Source organism: Ammospiza nelsoni, chromosome 14 (genome assembly GCF_027579445.1).
Source record: "Ammospiza nelsoni isolate bAmmNel1 chromosome 14, bAmmNel1.pri, whole genome shotgun sequence".
Lineage (NCBI taxonomy): Eukaryota > Metazoa > Chordata > Aves > Passeriformes > Passerellidae > Ammospiza > Ammospiza nelsoni.
Genome location: NC_080646.1, coordinates 9,292,184 through 9,311,293, shown reverse-complemented (window position 1 = coordinate 9,311,293; position 19,110 = coordinate 9,292,184). Strand labels below are relative to the sequence as shown.

General features: G+C 40.7%; 1 protein-coding gene across 1 annotated transcript in view; it reads left to right on the top strand.

Moving 5' to 3' along the window:
- ADAMTSL3 (ADAMTS like 3) overlaps positions 1–19,110 on the top strand; it is a 169,199-nt gene that overhangs the window by 124,269 nt on the left and 25,820 nt on the right. The window contains exons 16-20 of the mRNA XM_059481814.1: positions 5,728–6,014; positions 12,743–12,872; positions 13,913–14,105; positions 14,726–14,905; positions 15,645–15,798. Coding sequence (XP_059337797.1) covers positions 5,728–6,014; positions 12,743–12,872; positions 13,913–14,105; positions 14,726–14,905; positions 15,645–15,798 — 944 coding nt within the window. The remainder of the gene's footprint in view (positions 1–5,727; positions 6,015–12,742; positions 12,873–13,912; positions 14,106–14,725; positions 14,906–15,644; positions 15,799–19,110) is intronic.

Sequence of the window (19,110 nt, the reverse complement as noted above, 5' to 3'; positions counted from 1 at the left end):
TCTTCTTCCATCAAGCAATTCCTGATTTTTGGCACACATGCAGCAACAGGTGTGACCATGAGTAATAAAATCTTTACACCTGCAATGACTCACAGAAGAAACCTCTTGCCAAACAGGTGTTTATATAGTTATGGTGACTGTAGTTTAAACTTTTCACTGCTCTAGCCTCTCAAGTCAAGTGTCAACCTACTGTGAGGGGTTATTTCACTCTCCAAATCAGTGGCCCTGAATTCAGACAGGGTAGTAGCAAAGATATAAAAATAAAGTGTGATTGTCAAAGGGGGATGATGCAATCAAATGTGCCTTTTAAGTGTCAGGATAGCAGAGTGAAGGTACATGAGGTCACTTTTAGAGAGGATTCAGCATTAAGCTATAAAGAAAATTATCTCTAGCATTACAAAGTCCTGCTGTGGCAACCATGAGCTAATGCAGTTTCTGGGTTTTTAGGATCCTCCAGCATCAGTCTGACAGAACAATCAGGGAGGACTGGCAGGGACAGAGCACTGCTGGTTCAGAGGAGATGTAGAATGGAACAAAGCTGAGCTGGAAACCTTGTTATGGGCTGCCTTGTACCTTGTCCTGACAATGACAGCAGTTATTCATCCTTCCTAGACGAATGAATATAGGATTATACATTCCACTGTGGCCTTTTTCTTCTCCACTTACTCTGGAGACTAAGATGTTTTCCATCTTTCATTCATGAGCCTCATCCTGTCCTTAGACTTTCCTTCACCATTTCCAGAAGCATCCTCACCTAAGTCTGAAAGGTTCCTGCAGCCACCTCTTGCTGGCTCCCCTCACCCCTCTCTGTGCTGAGATGCTCTGAGATGCTCTGCACCCCACTCTGGGCTCTCCTGGGACCCAGCTCTAGCACTGTAACCAGATTCCCCATGAGTTTCATTTTAATGTCTTCTGCTGCCCACTGCTTGCTCTTTAGTCTCCTAAGGGAGCTGGCAAGTGAGGAGGGATGAGAAATAGCTGTTGCCTGACTTCATTCCTTTCTGCAGATTGTCTGTGGGTCACGTGGACAATAATGGTTTGCAACCACAGAATCTCTCCATCAGTGCTTTAAACCTCATGCCCAAACTGCTCTGGTGCTTTCCAGGAAGAGTCAGATTTTTGGGGCAGGGATTAAGATTTAAAGAGAAACTGTGACAATAAATTGTTCCTGCTCCCAGAATAAATTATAACAAGATTTCTCTCTGATTCAGATCTGTTTAAATTTGTTTTCTGTAATTTAGACATGGCACAGTGATAACTCACAGCCCACCTCTGCCTAGCAGGAGACTTGTGATTTCCTTGGTAAAATGCAATCACTTTTAATTTCAGTTGTTCTCTTGTCATCCACATTTAAACCACAATATGAAGTCTCAACTTCTAGTCCATCCTTTTATGACAACTTTCTCTCTATGCTTTTGTGTGATGTTTTAGTTGATAATGAATAAGAGAATAAATGCAGCTGTGTTTTAGAAGCCACAAGTGATGGATATGCCAAAAGTAGCTTGTGGAAGATAAATACTTCTGCCTCTGTGGTCTACCACGGCTGGTGTCCTGAATTTACATAGAGGGGGAATGTTCAAAAGCTTCTTTTTTTTTATTATTAGCAAAATAAAAAATGACTGTCCTTAAAGTGAGGCCAAGAAAAATGTAGGTCTGACCTTTTTAGTTTTCAGTTGTGGAATGTGATGACAGTTGATACCAATCATTATTTTAAGTGTTCTTCCCTCGAGCCTTCTTAGTTACAGTGGGATTCGCAGAGAAGCTCCAGCAAGTTCTTGCATCCTTTTTATTACTTGTAAGTTAAAGAAACAGACACCTCAGCTGCCTTTCTCTGTCATTGCTTAGGGAAAAACTAAAATGCTTTCAAAAACTGGTATATTTTTTCAGCAATATGAGCTAAGAAGTGATGTGAAATGCAGTGTTCCCCATAAAGGTTTCCATTTATTGCATTGGAGTCATTTTCAGACATGTCCCCTCTGTGCCTTTGGTGATAGAGAATTACCCATTTCTCACAGCTCCTTCTCTGAAAGCAGGCTGGTGATTTTGTCCAACGTGTTACCCTTGAGGCTGATGAAGCAGCAGTGTGGCTGTGCAGAGCAGGCCAGGGTGGTGCTGCAGGGAGGGGTAGGGTGCCAGCACCATGGAAGTTCTGCTCAGTAAGAAACCACATTGTAGGTGCTTCCTTAGACTTTTATCCACGACCCTTGGTGCATTAGGACTGCAAATAATGCTAGACCTGCCTTTTTTCTCATAATTTAGGCATTTCCTGTCTTAACTGCATGAAGAAAATTAAAAATTAAGAGACACCGTGTTTTTCAAGTCTTTAGTAAGCTGCAGAGGGCCACACTGAGTTCAGTTTTTAGTTCAGATTTGATTTGCTTGAGTTGGGCTGCTCTGTCCCAGTTTAATCATCAATAGTTTAGGTCACTGCTTCATTTCTCAGGTCATCCTCCACTTGCTTTTACAGCATGTGCCAGGTGAATGCACATTTCCATTAGTGCTAGACTGATAACACTGCAGCATGGATGTGCCCTCCACTGCATGTGAAGTGTCTTCATAATTTATACGTGCTCAGATGGGCATGGGAAAAATTTAGTTCCATGTAGCATTGGGAAGAATGGTTGGGTAAAAAAGCTGATTATAAAAAGTTGTACCTGCTCAAATTTGCATTTTTCTATTTTTTTTTTTTTTTTTTTTTAATAAAAAGAGGAGTCTGGTGGAGTTTGTTTTAATGACCTGTCACAGGCTTTGCTTTTGCATATTCAAGATAAAGGAAAAATAAAAAAGCCCCATCTGCCTGAACTCAAAATTTAGATAAAAATCAGCTCTCTGTGTTCAGTCAGTTCCTTGCTCTTCTTTTGTACTAGCAGTCTCCATTGGCATCTGTTGAAAGAAATTAGTGTGACTTTAACATGATCATCCTTGGAGAAGTTTTATAGTTTAGGATTTCAGTAGGTAAATAGTCACATGACTAGTTTAACAAATGCCAAGGTAAAATAAAAAGTATTTAGTGTGTTCATTTTTTATCTTGCACTTCACTGAAAAAATACCAGACACTAATATTTAACAGGAAAAGCTCAATTCTAATATAGGCTTGCTATAAGTCAAGGAAAAAAATACTTAGAATTTTCTGAGTTTCTTTATAAATCAGTTGGTTGCTGAGTGAAATTGTTGCTGTGGTTCAAAATTTCCTTTAATTTATACAGGATTTCAAAAGAATGTCTTCGAGATACATTATTTTTGGAATGTTTAAGTGTACTCAACTACAGTACACAAAACTAACACTAATTTCTGGTATGCTGCTGTCATGCTTTTACCAAAAGAAGTTATTACTCTCAGACTATAAACTTAGGTATGGTTAGAAGACCAACTATTTTCAACTATAAAAGTCCATCAATTTTATTTTTCCAATTAGGCACGTAAGTATAAATGCGCCTATTTTTTTTGTTTTACACAGAAGGAGAAGAAAGTAATCATTCTGTTAAGCCTATGCACACTGGCCATGATCCAATAAAGCACTTAAGCACAAGTTTCCCTCTGAACTCATTGTCATCCTGTTGTCTTCAAAGCACAGCTAATATGCTTGAGTTAGGCTCATGCATTTCCTTGGATGAGGGTGATTTTGCCACCCTAGGTAGTTTGCATGGCTGTCTTTGAAAAGATTGAGATCTGATGTTCCAGGATTAAGCTGATTTTATCTGTTGCGGTAGGAGAAAGCCTTCCTTTGCAGCTTTTCCCACAGAATATTCACTAAAGTTTATATCAGAGTCATCTGGACACTTGTTGACCCCACCAGCTGTGCCATGGACTCAGTGGCTCTTGGGCTGCTCCTAACCTGGCATTTGCTCAGATTTGATCACAGCCATGCACTGGGTTGATAGCATCCTTGATAACATCAATCTGGCCAGCTTGGAAGGTGATCAGACTTGTGAAGGGATGAGCGCTGGGAGCTCTTGGTGTCAAAAGGAGCTGGGGATAATGTGCCTTTTCCTGAGGTCTGGTGAGGACCACTGAGCTCTAACAAAAATTCTGAGACAGCTCAAGGAAATTTTGAAGAGCTTAGATATATTTATCTTTGTACAGAGCTGTAAAGCTATTTCACTGACATCTCCTTAAAGAATAAGCAGTTAATCTTTTAACCTCTGTTGGAAAGTCTTTTCCACAGGAAAAGTCACTTTTGGGGTCTGTCCCAATCACAGCCTTGGTGACTGTCCCAAGGACTGACTTAGAGAATCCTTACAGGTTATCCAGCCATCTGTTCTCCTTTCTTCTATTTGATTCTTCCTCTGTGTATTCTGGCAAGAAGTTATTGGCAAGATGATAAACTGTGCACAGAATCAAACCACACTGATGACATTTTTCTGTGCTTGCTGTGTATGCAGAGTGTAAATACTGAGTTTTGTCTTACACAACTGTTCTTATGTTTGTAAGGGCAGCTTTCCTGCAGTAAGGGAAAGATCATTCTTTATCAAAGATAAGGGCCAAATCTTTGAATCTGAATTTGGATCTTTCTTTCCAAATACATTTTTAACATTGGTCAAATTATCCTCCTATATCTCCCACTGGTGTTTTGATCATCAGCTACATTTGGACATATAATAAAGACCAACTGCAGCCTTTTCATAGGGGAAAAAAACTTCAAGGAAAGTCTGTATTTGATTTCTCATAAAGTACACCCCAGAGCCACCCAGGACAACTTTATTAATGAAATCCAACCCCTTGTCTCTAGTGCCATTTTGAAAATTATTTTCAGATATTAATGTGACCCTCAAAATCAGAGAATATTATAACAAATTCATGACCTGTAAAACAAGCTTTTATTGTAGTTCATCAGGGGCATAAATGCTTTCTAATAAAAATGATGGATTGTAGAGTAGTTAGACCTCTTTATTGAAGATGAGAGAAGAGCCTGCTGTGGTGTGCACTGGATGTGGCTCCATTTGAAAAACCTTCTTTTCTCTGGTTGCTGATTATTAGTATGACATAAGGTGAGGACCTCTCAGATTTAAGCAGATTGCAAATATACTTTTGGCATATGCCCATGTCTGTGTATCTGGGGAGTTATTTTATATTGTACAGATGCATCTTCCTGGAGTTTCTCCTTTTTTCCCTGCTGAAGGAGACTGAGAAAAGATTTAGGTGTTTTCCTTTTTCCTCAGCAAAGGCTACAGCAAAGGATACAGCTTTCCCTGTTCCTCATGATCCTTCCTCTTTTCCTACATCTTCTTGTGTGAATTTTGGTGAATGGTCTCAGATGTGAGAGTCAAGTGTGAGACATAAGATACTTGATTGTGCATTCTACTTAAGCGTCAGTATGATGTATTTTCTGATGTGTTTTTTTCTGATGTATTTTCTGGTCTGTGTATAAACACCCATTTATCGACTTCTGACCCTTTCATGAAATTGTGAGGTTCTCTGACCCAGAATTGTCCTGTAGGTGTTCATAGTAATCTAACAATTTATTTGCTATGCAGCAGAAATGACTGACTTGAAGAAGTTTGAAAGACAATATCTGTTTGTCTTTTTAAGACTTCTGTGGTATCACTGGTACTGTGTCTAGACATTTTCCTTATGTGATGCTCCTGGGAAATGTGGGAAGTTGTCAGGGTATTTTATCAACGAGCAGCTTCAGAAGCCCCCATGTTGCTGTGCTAGTTGGCTGTGTTTTAGCTGTGCACACACAGGCACAATTGCATGGGATCAATGACAGTGCTGCGATGTTTGCAGGTTCATTCCTGAGCCCTGGTCCCCGTGCAGTGCCACGTGTGGCAGTGGCATCCAGGTGCGAGAGGTGAAGTGCCGGATCCTTCTCTCCTTCACCCAGACCGAGGTGGAGCTGCCCGAGGAGGAGTGTGAGGATGAGAGGCCCCCCACAGAACGAGTCTGCCACCAGGCCTCCTGTGACAGTGATCCTGTGCCCAACACGCCAGAATTTCCTCATGCTGGAGATGGCACTGTGCTGTATGACTGGGAATATATTGGGTTCACTCCATGTTCAGCCACTTGTCTTGGAGGTACCTTTTATTTTTGCTTAATTTATCCTGGGTTGTGAGAATTTGGCATTGTTTGGTGTTGTTGCACCTCCTGTTAGTGTTACCTTAAAGTAATTATGTTGATCTGTAGGAAAACCTGCAGCTACAAGCTTTAATGTATTTTTGGTTATCAATAGAGTATTTCAAACTACTTTCTTTCCTTCAGCAAAGGAGGAAAACTTATTGGGTAAAGTAGGGTGCAGGGTCAGCTACCAGGCCCTCTGTGGTACCAGTATGTTTGATACATCAGTGATGGAGATGTTCAGATGATCTACCTTTTCCTAGGAACCAAAACTGTATGGTTTCAGAGTAATTCCCATGTTTATCCCTTTTCTTCTATAAATCTGCCATTTTCTGCAGAACAGTAGGAATGCAGAGCTGCAATTAGGGAGACTTGCTTCCAGCCTGGCTGGTGTGGAGATCAAACAGGAGCTGGTTTGGGTCTTGGTGCTCTGTATCACTGCCTGGAGCTCTGTGCCATACATCTGTCTGCAAGTAGTTAGGCACATTCCTGCCTGGATGTAATCGAATCTCCCTGTCGTCCTAAGTACATGTTACCAGACAAGGCTGCTGGTGTTGCTACTACTCACTGTACTTAGGGACTGAGCACAGTGAGTTATGAAGTGTTAAGTGGAGGCAGTGGAATTGTGAACACACCTATATATGACAGGACTGCTGACATCAGTGGGAAGTGAAGACAGTTGTACCCATAGAAGAAATAAAAAATGTAGAAAAAGGGGAAGCAGAAACAATTGGAAGTGGGGAGCGAGATAGAGCTCACAGACAGCAGCCTCCCTCCTTGGTGCTGTTCACCAGCTCAAATCTAGAAGACAGGACCTAGGAGGGATGCCCCAGAATGGGATCAGCAGCATGGTAAGTGACTGATAGTGCCTCTTTATCGTTTAACACTGCTGCTTACTGAGGGGGCTGATCCATAGGAATAACAGCACCTGTGACCACAAAAGCTGGAGCATCCCATTCCTTGCACTACCTGCAGTGGCATCATGGCTGGGGAGGAGAGACTGTAGTCCAAGTGTGTTTGCAGCAGCATGAGATGGTAGTGACAGCCATTGTGGCTGATTGACTCTGTTTCATATTTTAATAAGATAAATGTTTTTAGAAATAAGGAAATTGTGGAGAATATAGCAGAAGCAAACCATTCATTAATTCCAAATTTGTAGTTCTGGTATCTCAGCTGATTTTTGTAACATACAACCAATGGCAATTTTCTTGCCATCTTAAATCCACTTTACTGCTTTTTAGCCAATGTCTTTGCCAGAGGTGTTCTAAACTCCAAGGTTTTTGAATTTTGAGGACATCATCATATATGTAGGCTGAAATAATCTCTAGTCCTTGCCTGCTATTGCACATGTTGCAATTGCATTCTGCATCTTCAAGGATGAGTTTGTCCTTGCAAAAGTATCCCCATAAAAACTTGCACTTGGTGTGCAGACTGATGGTAATTTAAGGAGCCTGCGCTGAACTCAGCAGTTTCATTGCAAGGAACTTCAAAATGACTGATGAGCAGAATCTTGTGTTCAGCTTAAATTTTGTTCCTGAGGGAGCCAAGCATGAACTCTGTTGTTGACTTCTGACCCTTTCATGAATTTGTGAGATTCCCTGACCCAGAATTGTCCTGTAGGTGTTCATAGTAATCTAACAATTTGTTTGCTATGCAGTAGAAATGACTCACTTGAAGAAGTCTGAAAGACAATATCTGTTTGTGTTTTTAAGACTTCTGTGGTATCACTGGTACTGTGTCTAGACATTTTCCTTATGTGATGCTCCTGGGAAATGTGGGAAGTTGTCAGGGTGTTTTATCAACGAGCAGCTTCAGAAACCCCCATATTGGTGTGCTAGTTAGGTGATTTTTCCTTTCTATCAGCTCTGGTCCTCTGGCTGCCTTGGCAAAGGCTTTCAAACAGACCAAAAATTACCTGCCGATAAATAGTTTTAAGGGAACCAGACATCTCTTCTGTTTCCAGCTCACTGCAATGTACTAGCTAATGATCTCACTGTCTACTATTTTTCCATTGTGTAGTTCAAAGGAGCTGATCCATTTCTGCTAAGTTTTATGTTCAAATCTCATTTCAATTAGATGAACTCTTTCGTTATAAGAAATAAATGTTGTCTGAGTTTGGAATAACCCAGTGTAATGTAAATTATATTAGGTGCTTTTTCTCCAGTATGCATGCATCTAGCAGTGGCTATTAAAACAAATTCCTGTGGATTTCTGTATCCTCGGAACTCCCTGCCCCCGTTTCTTGGTGCTTAACTCTTTCTGAATGAGGGAAAATTCTGCAGGCTCTAAGCAGGCTGGAAGCTTTTATGGCCAATATTTGAGCAAAGTCCCAATCTCTCTTTCAGAGCTTGTCACTTGCACCTTTTTTTTAATCCTCACACAGGCTAGACTTGTAATTCAGTCTCCTCTGGTCCCTCTGCAAAGCAGATGAAAAAATGCAGATGGAAACATTGGGTTTTTTGGGCATTAGATTTACAAAGGGTGATTTGCAAGGTGTTATCAAACATCATCTTTCCAGTTCTAGAGCAAGAGTCACCCCAGTCTCGGGTCACTTGTGTGCCTTCTGCCCCAAACCTCTGTAGTTTCTCACACAGCACGTGAAGAGCCAAACCAGTTGAGGTTTTGAGTGCAGCCGAGTTGTTTTATGCCTCTTAGCATAATTAATGCTTCCTTCATCAGTCTTTCCATGAGTGTGAATAAAATTTTTTGAGGCCTGTTAGTCATAGGCAGACATCACCTTTTAGTACCCGTAGGAAGTTCTGTAACCAGTCTGAAATCTAAAGATCTGGTTTTTTATTCAGTGCCTGAAGAAATCCCAAACTGAAAATAAGCCAGCTGCGTGCTTGGGGATCTCAAAATTTGCCTTTATTTTCCCTGAATGTTTTTTTGGGTTTCTTTGGTTTTGTTTTGTGTTCTTTTCAATCTGAAGAACTGTGGCAGTGATGTGAGAGCCCCAGATGTAAGTATAATTTACATAATATCATCAGTAGGGAATTAATAATCATTATGAGAATAAAGAATATGCCTGAAGAGAAATGTTTTTGTTGTAATCTATAGCATTTCTTTAGTGTTGTCAATCATTTACTACTCAACAATATTTTAAAGGGATGCTTTTCACTTTAAAGATCTCTGAACATTTTCTTGTTTAAATAAACGTTTAGTTGCAAGAGGCAGATTTTGGTGGTTAAATGTAATTATTATTATTAGTAGTAGTATTCTATATGCTTCAAAAGTGGTTATTTGGGCCACCTAAAGTCATTACATTGGCCTAAAAATAATGTGATTAAGCAATACATAACATATGCACTTCCTGTTATTTCCTCTATAGCCTCTGTGGCTTTGGTAACTTCAGAGTGCAGTCAAGTTGTGTTTTCAGGCTTTTGTCTGGACCATAAGAGCTAAAAGTTTACCATTTTATTTATGAGAAACCTGAGATTCTTAGAATATTAATGGATTCTAGCCAAATTTGAGGGTTCTAAGAAAAACAATGACCGTTCAGAGACTCACATATAAAGCTGAGAAAATTTGCTCTCAGCTTGCGTTGGAGTCACCTTGATAGCTGGTCACTTGTGTCATTTGTTTCATTAGCTGCAGATGTTGTTTACTCTCTTACAGAAGTATAAAATAGATGCACTGAGAGGCTCAAGGATATGTATTATTTGGCATTTTTTCTGAATTATTTTCAGCTTATAGTAAATATTTTTAAGAAGCCACCAAACTGGGACTATCTGATGTAAATAAATGTCCTTCCTCTTCCAGGTATAGAGAATAGATCCACCTTTTTAACATTTGCACTGCAGCTTTCCACCCCCATTTTCTTTGAACTTTAAAAATGCAGGAAGAGAAATTCTGGGTTTAATTCAAGGATTTTGCTCTTTTAAAACAGCTTCAAGCACTGTATATTTCATTGCACAGAAAAGATTGTAGAAGAATGTAAATGTATGTGGTTTGAATGCTGGGTTAAAATAGAAAATATTCTATTTCACTGAATAGTAGGGTAATTACTACAATAGTGCATCAGATTACTGTAAAAATACTTAATGCTCCCTGCTGCATACATAATGTTTTAGTTAAATTATCTACTATGTTTATATTATAAGCCAAGAAAGTCATACATATAAAACTTTGCTTGTTTGAATAATAGATTTTTCCATTTTCCAATCGACATAGAATAAGTTTATCAGCGATTGAAGTTCCCAGCTCATGGAAAATTATACTTTGGGGTGAGAAATCTGATTAATTGTAAAGACATTTTGACAGTTAAGTTCAAGCAAATTTAACATCAATTAGGAGCAGCTATTTATTGAATAGAGTTCTTGAACTGTGAACGAAGGAACAGGAAGGACTTCGTGGTGGGTTTTTAACAACTCTTTAGTATCCATTTTGTACTTACAGCATCAAAACAGGGTGCAAGTTTTCTTTCATTGAGGCCCCTGTGGGGAAGAATTGCTAATACAGTTTGCGCTCTGTACTCTAGTCAAATGAGAAACACACCACATATCAGCATTTTCTTCTCTTAATGTGATTAAAGCTCCACAGGTCCTGCTGCAAGGCAGGAACCCCTTAATGAACTCCAGGTGCCAATTTGTAGACAGACCTCATCACCTGGTATGACATGCCTCTTGTTCATTTGGCTGGCCAGTTTAGATTATATAACACCAAGATAAAAAGTTCCCATGACATTATTGACAATTTAGAGGGTCTGAGGGGAGTTTCATTTCATTCCTCTCCTTTATGGGAGATGCTAAGACAATTCTATGTGGTGCAACCTGTTCCAGAGCAAAAGCATCACCTTGGAGCGAGGTTTTCTCACAGAAACACAGGGAGGTCAGCAAAGCTAAAGCTTGGTAGCATAGGGTAGATTATGACCTAAAATATAGATTATATGGATGCTTGGCATGGGTTTTGTTACTTGTCTGGTAAGGCAAACCTGTTTCTGTCAGAACCCAACTCTAAATGCTTCCTTTTCTCCTGTAGACAGTCAAATGTGCGTTTCCTATGTAAGGGGAAAGGGAAGCTGCTCCTGTTAAACAAACACTTGAGGATTGACTTTAAAGAAAGCTTTTGATTCCTCTACTTATATAAGAAAACATATGTTTATTGCTTTGTCATCTTTGGGCATTTTCATGCCTGTATTGCAGTCATGGTATTTGTTGTTAAATGTTTATTCTCAGCCTGACTAGTAGTTTTCCCTCAATGTGTGTGTTCTACATTAATAGAATTATCAATATTTTGATACAGGAGAACTGAATAGGTTATCAATCATATTTAAGGTCAGCTCTTTTGTTCTATAAAAATTCATCACTGTGTGGATGTAGTCAAAACATTTATATAACAAGGTCTTTCTGAACTGCAAATGAGTCCCAGAGGGGATCTCAAGGTGTACCAGAGAGCCTGAAAGAAATTTGAATTTGTGTTATTCTGAAAATTGCTACTGGTTTACCCCTGCAGAGGTGTCTGAAGTAGTTGGACTGACTCAGGTGGGGGCTGTGGCCTGGGCTGGCTAATGCACTGGATTGACTCAAAATTCCTTATAGATGAAGGGAACATCTTTGGTTTATGAAAAAATGACAGTGTTTGTGTACAGGAGAGAAATATTGGCCTGGGGGTGGAACTTTCTGTGTCAGGTATTCCAGCCCTCTGGAATCAGAATGGGTAGTGGTCAGCAGTGTCCTTATAAAATCACTGAAGATAAGTGAAAGATAAGAAGGAAAGGGATTTAAATTCAATGAAAGTGGCTCTTCAAGAACCATTTTTACCTGGAAATAATAAAGGTATTTTATGATTTCAGCTGTTTTGTTCTACAGGACTTGGATCATTAGTATAGCTAATATAGAACAACCCAGATACACAGAATCCCCCAGGCACATCACAACCGTCTTGTAATTTATGAGCATGTGAGTGAGCTTTAAAACTGAGCAAGGCTTTTATACTAAAAGAATATGATGTATAAAATTGGATAATTGCACAAGTTTAAAATAGAAGTAGTTCACTGAATGTGTGTTCACTAAGCTGTCTTGTTCTAAAGGAAACTTATATTACGTTTCATTTTGCTCATAGAAACTTGAGCATTAGTAATCTTCCATGTTTTAGTAATAAGATCCAGGTAGCAAGAGCTGCAGATCAGAAGGTGCCAAGAATGGTAACTAGTCAGGAAAGCTCTAGGCTGGGTCAGATTTGCTGCCTTCAGCAAAAACATTGCATCTCTTGGCCACTGAGAATGGCTGACTAAACATAGAACATTTCTCCTGACTATAGCTTTGCAAGTTTTCTGCATTTTTATAACAATTTTTGCAGATCTTTAGGTTTTTATTAAGGGCAAGGTAAGTGAGAAGGAATCACTTTCACCTCAATTTTGGCAATGGAGATAGCAGCTGGTTTAGGATCATTACTGAACCAGTGGATGCAGCCTCTGGTAGTCGCTTGACAGAAGAAACTGGGTTTTATTGGTTTTCAGTGCAGTAGAATGTCAAATGACGACTTTTAAATATCACAGAAGATATAATTAACAAATATCTTCTGAGTATTAAATATATAAACTGTCTCTGCATTCCTTTTTGCTTGAGATGTTACTTTTAAGCCTGCTATCTAACCCAGAGCTTTTTTTACTGATTATTGTTCAAGAGCAAGCTTGACAGAAATCTCCTCCATCTCCAGTGTTTCATGTGTGTTTTCCTTTCAAACGCAGGCACACAGGAAGCCATTGCCATGTGCCTGCACGTGGACACAAAGCAAGGTGTCAGTGAAAGCCTGTGTGACAGTTCCAAGAGGCCACCCCCGATGACTCGGACCTGCAACACAAAGCTCTGCCCCCCGAGGTACCCTGGAATAATGGAATTATGTGGTGGCAAAGGAAGGGTTAATGGGGCTTAAATAAACATTGGCTTTCTCAGAAAGGGTTCAGATTGCAGGACTGTGGTCGTGCTTTTGGGATGGAATTTCATGACTTCCGTTTTCAACGAGGTTTTGGGATTGGGGTGTTTTTTTGGTCTTGTTCGCTCCTTTTCCACTCTTCATATCTCACTGATGAAATAGGAGACATTTTCTGAAATAAATCTCTTCCATGTTGAATATCTGCCAGAGCTGGAAAATGTGCCTTAACTCTCCTAGTAGTAGAAGGAAAATTTTGAGGATATTTCACAAAAGAAAAGCTGAGGATATTCACTTTTTATCTTTACTGAATTTAAAAAAAATATGAAATAATGATTTAAATGCATCTCAATTTAATGCTTTTTTAGTAGCCCCATGTAGTTCTTATGTTTATTTGGAGATTCTGGGGAAAGAACAAACCCAGTCTAAATCCCAGAAAACCTCTAGGTCTTTTGATCACTTGAAAGGGCCGTATGTGAAATTTTGATGTCTGCTGACTTGTTTACCCATTTCTGATCTCTGACATCCCTGAGATCCTTTTAAATTTGTTTCTATGTGCTTGCAGAAACCTGCTCTTGCTAAATGTAGGGAACAAGCTAACAGGAACAGGATGTTTTATAGAAAACATATACGCATCTAAAGGAAGTTTTCTAAATATAAGAAAGGTCTATTTACATATTTACATTTATTAATGTAAACATCAGCAGGTTGCCAGCAGGCTGTTTTTAAGAGAAGCACTCTAAAGGTAAATACTGGAGTAAAATTTGTCTGAAAATGACCATTTATTACTTTATTGTTAATAAATTCTGCATTTGCTTGTTACCAATTTACACTTTTGTGCTCCAGCCAAACCCAAGGGGCGTTTTAGCCATCGATCAATAACTGTGCCTGCAGCTGTGCTTTTTGCTGTGCTCTCTCTGGGTGAGGCTGCTCCTTCCTCAGGGTGAGGTGGATTTTTGAAGGAGAATTTTGTCGTGTTTTGGCACAGGTGGCAGAGCGGCCCCTGGAGCCGCTGCTCGGCGAGCTGCGGGGTGGGCATCCAGAGCCGCGCCGTGTCCTGCCTGCAGCCCGGGGCGCCCACTCCTGCTGCCCACCCGTGCCCGGAGCCACGGCCGCCTTCCCTGCAGGCCTGCAACCAGATTGACTGTCCTCCTGCCTGGCACGCCGACGAATGGCAGCAGGTATGGCTGGGCCATGGCAAGAGTCCAAATGGGCTCCTCTGGTCAAGGACACTTGGAACTCTGCTGCGTGGAAGGCAGCTCCCGACCTTCCGTGGGTGTTTCACCTTCCATCACAGAACAAACTAACCCAAAAGCACTGCTCTAGACTCCTGTGCTGATGGGTAGTCACAGGATGAGGTGGAACTCCTTGTTAGGATTTCAGAAGGCTGGATACCTGTTATTCCACACATCATCTCTCTTCCTATGCTCTCTAAACACAATCACCTTCTTTTCCCTTCTTTTCCCTTCTTTTCCCTTCTTTTCCCTTCTTTTCCCTTCTTTTCCCTTCTTTTCCCCTTCTTTTTCCCTTCTTTTCCTCCTCCTCCTCCTTCTTCTATTAACATATTCATGACATAGATTTATGCATAAGACACATGTTTTTCTCTAAGATTTCTACTACTTCCATACATTCAGGTAGTATGTTTGACATTTGAACTCCAGTTCTCATCTCCAGTATATTAACTATTTTAGCACTGAATTTTCCATGCTGCTTGATTTCTCCTTGAAAGTAGATGTCATTTTTCAGGAGCACAGATGTCCATGCAGGTGTAAATGCTGTGTTTGATTCTTCTCCTCCTCAGTGTTCACGTACCTGTGGAGGGGGCATTCAGAGCCGCAGGGTGTCCTGTAAGCAGCTGCTGACAGATGGCAGTTTCCTGAAACACCCTGATGACACCTGCCAGGAACCCAAATTGCCAACTAGTAAAGCCTGTGCAAAAGTGGATTGTCCTCCTCAGCTGGTCTTTGGAGAATGGTCCAAGGTGAGCAAACCTCAGTAATGGTGAACCAAACCCCTCCATTATAACAAAAGCTCTGAAGGTTTCTGCCTGGGTAAATGAGCTGTTTGGAGCTGCCAGGGCAGCAGAAGCTGTCACAAAGCCTGTCCTGCACTAAACTGTGCATGCCAGGCTGATCACAGTGCTTCAGTCACTGGGGGACATTGCAGACTTTCCACCAGACATGTTTGCTATCAATAATTTCATGGTATAGCTTCCAAAAACAAATCTTTGCATTATTCTGGAATACATCCTCCTCCTTTCCTGATTAATGCAAACCTGCTACCACTCCCCATTCAAAATGATTTAGAAAATTGAATTTAGAAGCTGCAATTACAGTTTCAGAGAGGGTTGGGAGACTTGCCAGAGACTGTTTAGAACCTGCCGAGTTGTTTCTCTAAGGTACCAGATCTCATTGCTCTGTTTTGCCCTTGGCTGGGCGTAAACACTGTCGTGTTACTTTAATTCATTACTTGCTTGCTGGAAAAACTGTCTCTCCTATATTCTTATTGACTGGAAAAGTGGAGAGAGTTTAATAACTATTAAATCAGTCTAATAACTAGATAACACAAGGATTCTTATGAAGTAGAGTGTGTATATTCTTTCAGAACTAAAAAAATTAAAAAAAAAATAAAAGAAAACCACCACAAAACAAACTAGTTTAAAATTAGCATGTGTGGTGTGGAGCCCCAGGTTTAGCTTGACTGCATCCTTCCTTTCACAGTGCTCAGTAAGCTGCGGTGTTGGAATCCAGAGAAGGAAAGTTGCCTGCCAAAACCTCACAGCAAAGGGCCAATATGTCACATTAAATGGATCGATGTGCAGTGCTCTGTCTCCTTCCCTGCTTGTAAGGTCTTGTCAGATGAATGCCTGCAACAGTAAGTATGTGAATTTATCTGGTTCCTTGCTGATTTGGAATGATCTATTTATAAAGAGAAATCTGCATGCCCATTAATTCACTCATCTCCCTACACTATCACAACATAACTTGGCACTAACTGAGTGTCGTAATTGCTATACCAGTAATAACAGGATTGCTTTTATTTTTATTTCTACCACTCAAAAACAAAGGTTATGGTCTCAAGAAGTAGTTTTTGAATATATATTATGGTGCATACCTCTCACCCTCACTCTTATGCACCATTTGACCTGATTTTTCCTTTATCATTTGCACTATTCCAACTGAAAAAAAAAGAGAAAAATTAATAAATTTAACATAAATTAAAAAGGACATTAGAAAAGATAAGGATCCAGTTCTACCTTTTCTTTTCTCTATATGTTTGTATTACACTGGACATTTTGCTTAACATGGTGGAATTCAAAACCTGAAATTCTGTGCCAGTGATAATTTTAGGCATAATTTCTATCTCTCCCTGTAAAAATTACAATCTTGGCCTCATTAGCTGCACAGGGAGTGGTGACAATACAGACATTATTTGAAAAATCTGATGTTTTATTACTGTCTATATAAGAATTTCTTCAGAAGGATTGTCTGTGGAAATTGTACAGTTTGGGCACAATTGGGTTGTGATACTGATGGTAGTTGCACTAATTGTTTAACAGTGATGGAAAACCCTCTGTGATACAGAGTGTGTTCAATTGCATCCACTAATTCAGAATAGGCAGATCTAAATGCAGGTTCCTTATGTGTGAACCTGTGTTCCCCTTCCTTTGTAATGGAGAGTATTGGTTTGCAGATTTGGGGAGCAGGGGGCTGAGAGGACAGGGGGGAAAAAAGAGCTTTTAGTTTTGAGCTGAGGGAAAATAAAAAGCCTTTATCAGTGGCCTGGTTCTGATCACAGGTCAGACACAGCCATGTTTTGACTCAACTCATGGTGTTGTGAAGAAATAGCTTCTTCATACATTTTGAAGCTTTGCTTTAAAAATTATTCACAAAACAACATAAGAAATAGAATAATTACTGATTCATACATAATATGAAACTTCTTTTCCTGGCCTGCATTTCAGATTAACATGCCAAAATCCTGAGGTTCAAAACTCCACTTAAATAAAGCCCCGTGGACTTTCAGGAATGTCCTTGGCATAAGGTTTAATAAAATATTTTGAGTTGCATATCTATCTGAATTTAATTAATTGTGGATAGTTGAATGGCAGTGGAGCTGCTTTGCAATTTGCTTGGTTCAGACTGATATTAATGTCAGCATGTGAGCTTCCAGCACGGTGCCTAGAGAGCAGCACAGGGGGCTGCAGAGGGAGCAGCATTGGCCAGAATGGGAGCAGATCAAAGCCATAAAGAGAATTACTGTCCTCTCCCTGCATTTCCATCACTCTGTGGAGCAGGGGAGCCTTTGCAGCTCGGATCTGCCTGGGGATTCTCTCACAGTGCACCAGGAGGGCAAGGGAAGGTGTCAGGCTGCTCCACACCTGCAGCTCCTGCTTGGGTCTGGCAGAAGGAGCCAGGGCTGGGACAGCAGCAGGCTCTGGAGTCCCAGGAATGTCCAGGAGGCATCTCCTCTGCATCCACATCTCCTCTGTAGGACAAGGAGCGATGTTGATGGGTGAGGAGCAGCGTGGTGTGAGTGCTGTTGGTGGCTCTTGCCTTGGAGAGCAGTTTGTAAATCTCCTTCCTCAAGATGATGCTTCTGTGGCTCACATGAGTGCCTTTTTTACTGTCTCATGACAATGCTGAGTCATTTTAGACTTAATCTTTTACCCTGAGACTGGTAATTGTAGCTGTTTTCTGACTTAGGAGTGCTTATTAAGGAGAAACATTCCTGACTCTGGGCTCTGAGAAATAGGAAATAACACCAGTCTAGCCCTGAGGTCACCAGGATCTGAAACCCAGCTGAAGCTGTTCAGGACCATTACAGGTCACAGATGCAGATGGATTTGTATCAGGTGATAATGAGGTCCAAAGGCTCCAGCACATATTCCATAAGATTTACCTTTACCCTCCCAAACAGTCCATTACCTCAGCAGCTGCAAGATTGAATGACAGTAAGGACCTAGAGGATGCAAAGTTATGTGGCCTCATACATTAATGTGACCTTATATATTTATATGGCCTGCCATCCACAACTCTGAACTTTGTTTCACTCTCAGCCTTGCTCACCAGTCACCAGTAAAAATACACACACACCCTTCAGTGTTGAGCTGCTAATGAGAGCTAGTGGTCTGTCTTTTTTAAAGAAATGAAATGGATGAGACTTGTTAACATATTTATAAGTATGCACTGGGTTTAATTCTAAGCTGGAATAACTAGTGTAAACAGACCACAGCCTGAAGTATTTTAATTTGTGTGTTTAAAGTTACACTTACTGTGTCTGTAAGTTGGGTTTTGGAAGTAGGATATTTAATACTGGAACGCTTCCCTGAAAAGAAATATTTGGGGCCCAATAACTTATTAAAAACAGGACGCTACTTTAATAATTTTAGTAAACTGAATGCCTAAAACAATTTAATTGTTGTACCATGTGAAATGGTTGAGGGAACCTTGTGTCTGGATAACAAATGCCAATTTAAAAGCTGTGTAATTATGAAACCATGATATCCCCACAGGTCTGAACTCATTACCCAAAACATTGAAAATAACCATTTTGTTTTATAAGCATAAGAACGCACTCCAGGGTGTAGTTCCTATAGTGTACACACTTATTGAATGCTTGAAGCATTTAGCTTTTCACCTATTTCTTCACAGCATATTTGTAGCACATGTATACACAGATTTTCGGGTATCATTTCTGTGCCATCAGCCTAGTTGTCTTTTTATTTAAGTATCTCCCAAGTGGAAAAGCAGCACCGATTTCAGATTCAGACGAGCTGAGAAATGTTTTGATCCCTGTGTCCATTTCCTGGCCATCAGCTCCTTCTGCGGGCTCTGAGCTTTCTCTGCATCACATACCAAAGCTCTGGGTCACCGAGCACTGCGGGGCTGTTTTCCAGCACCAGCAGCGTTGTTTCCCGACCCTTCCCGTGTGGCCGGTCTGGAAGGGCTCGGGGTGTGTGTGTGTGTGTCCCTGTTCATGCCGTGCTCTGTCCGTGCTGCCCGGCGCTCCCGCCAGGCTCGCTCCGCTGATCAAAGCATCAGAGCGGGCACTGCTGCTGCCAGCGCTGTCAGCCCCGCGGCATCCACAGCTCTGCATCCAAAACACCCCTGTGCCGCCCAGCTCTGCCGGGAAAGCCTGCCACAGGGCTGCTCATCCAGGCAGATCCCCAGAAACCTTCCAGCA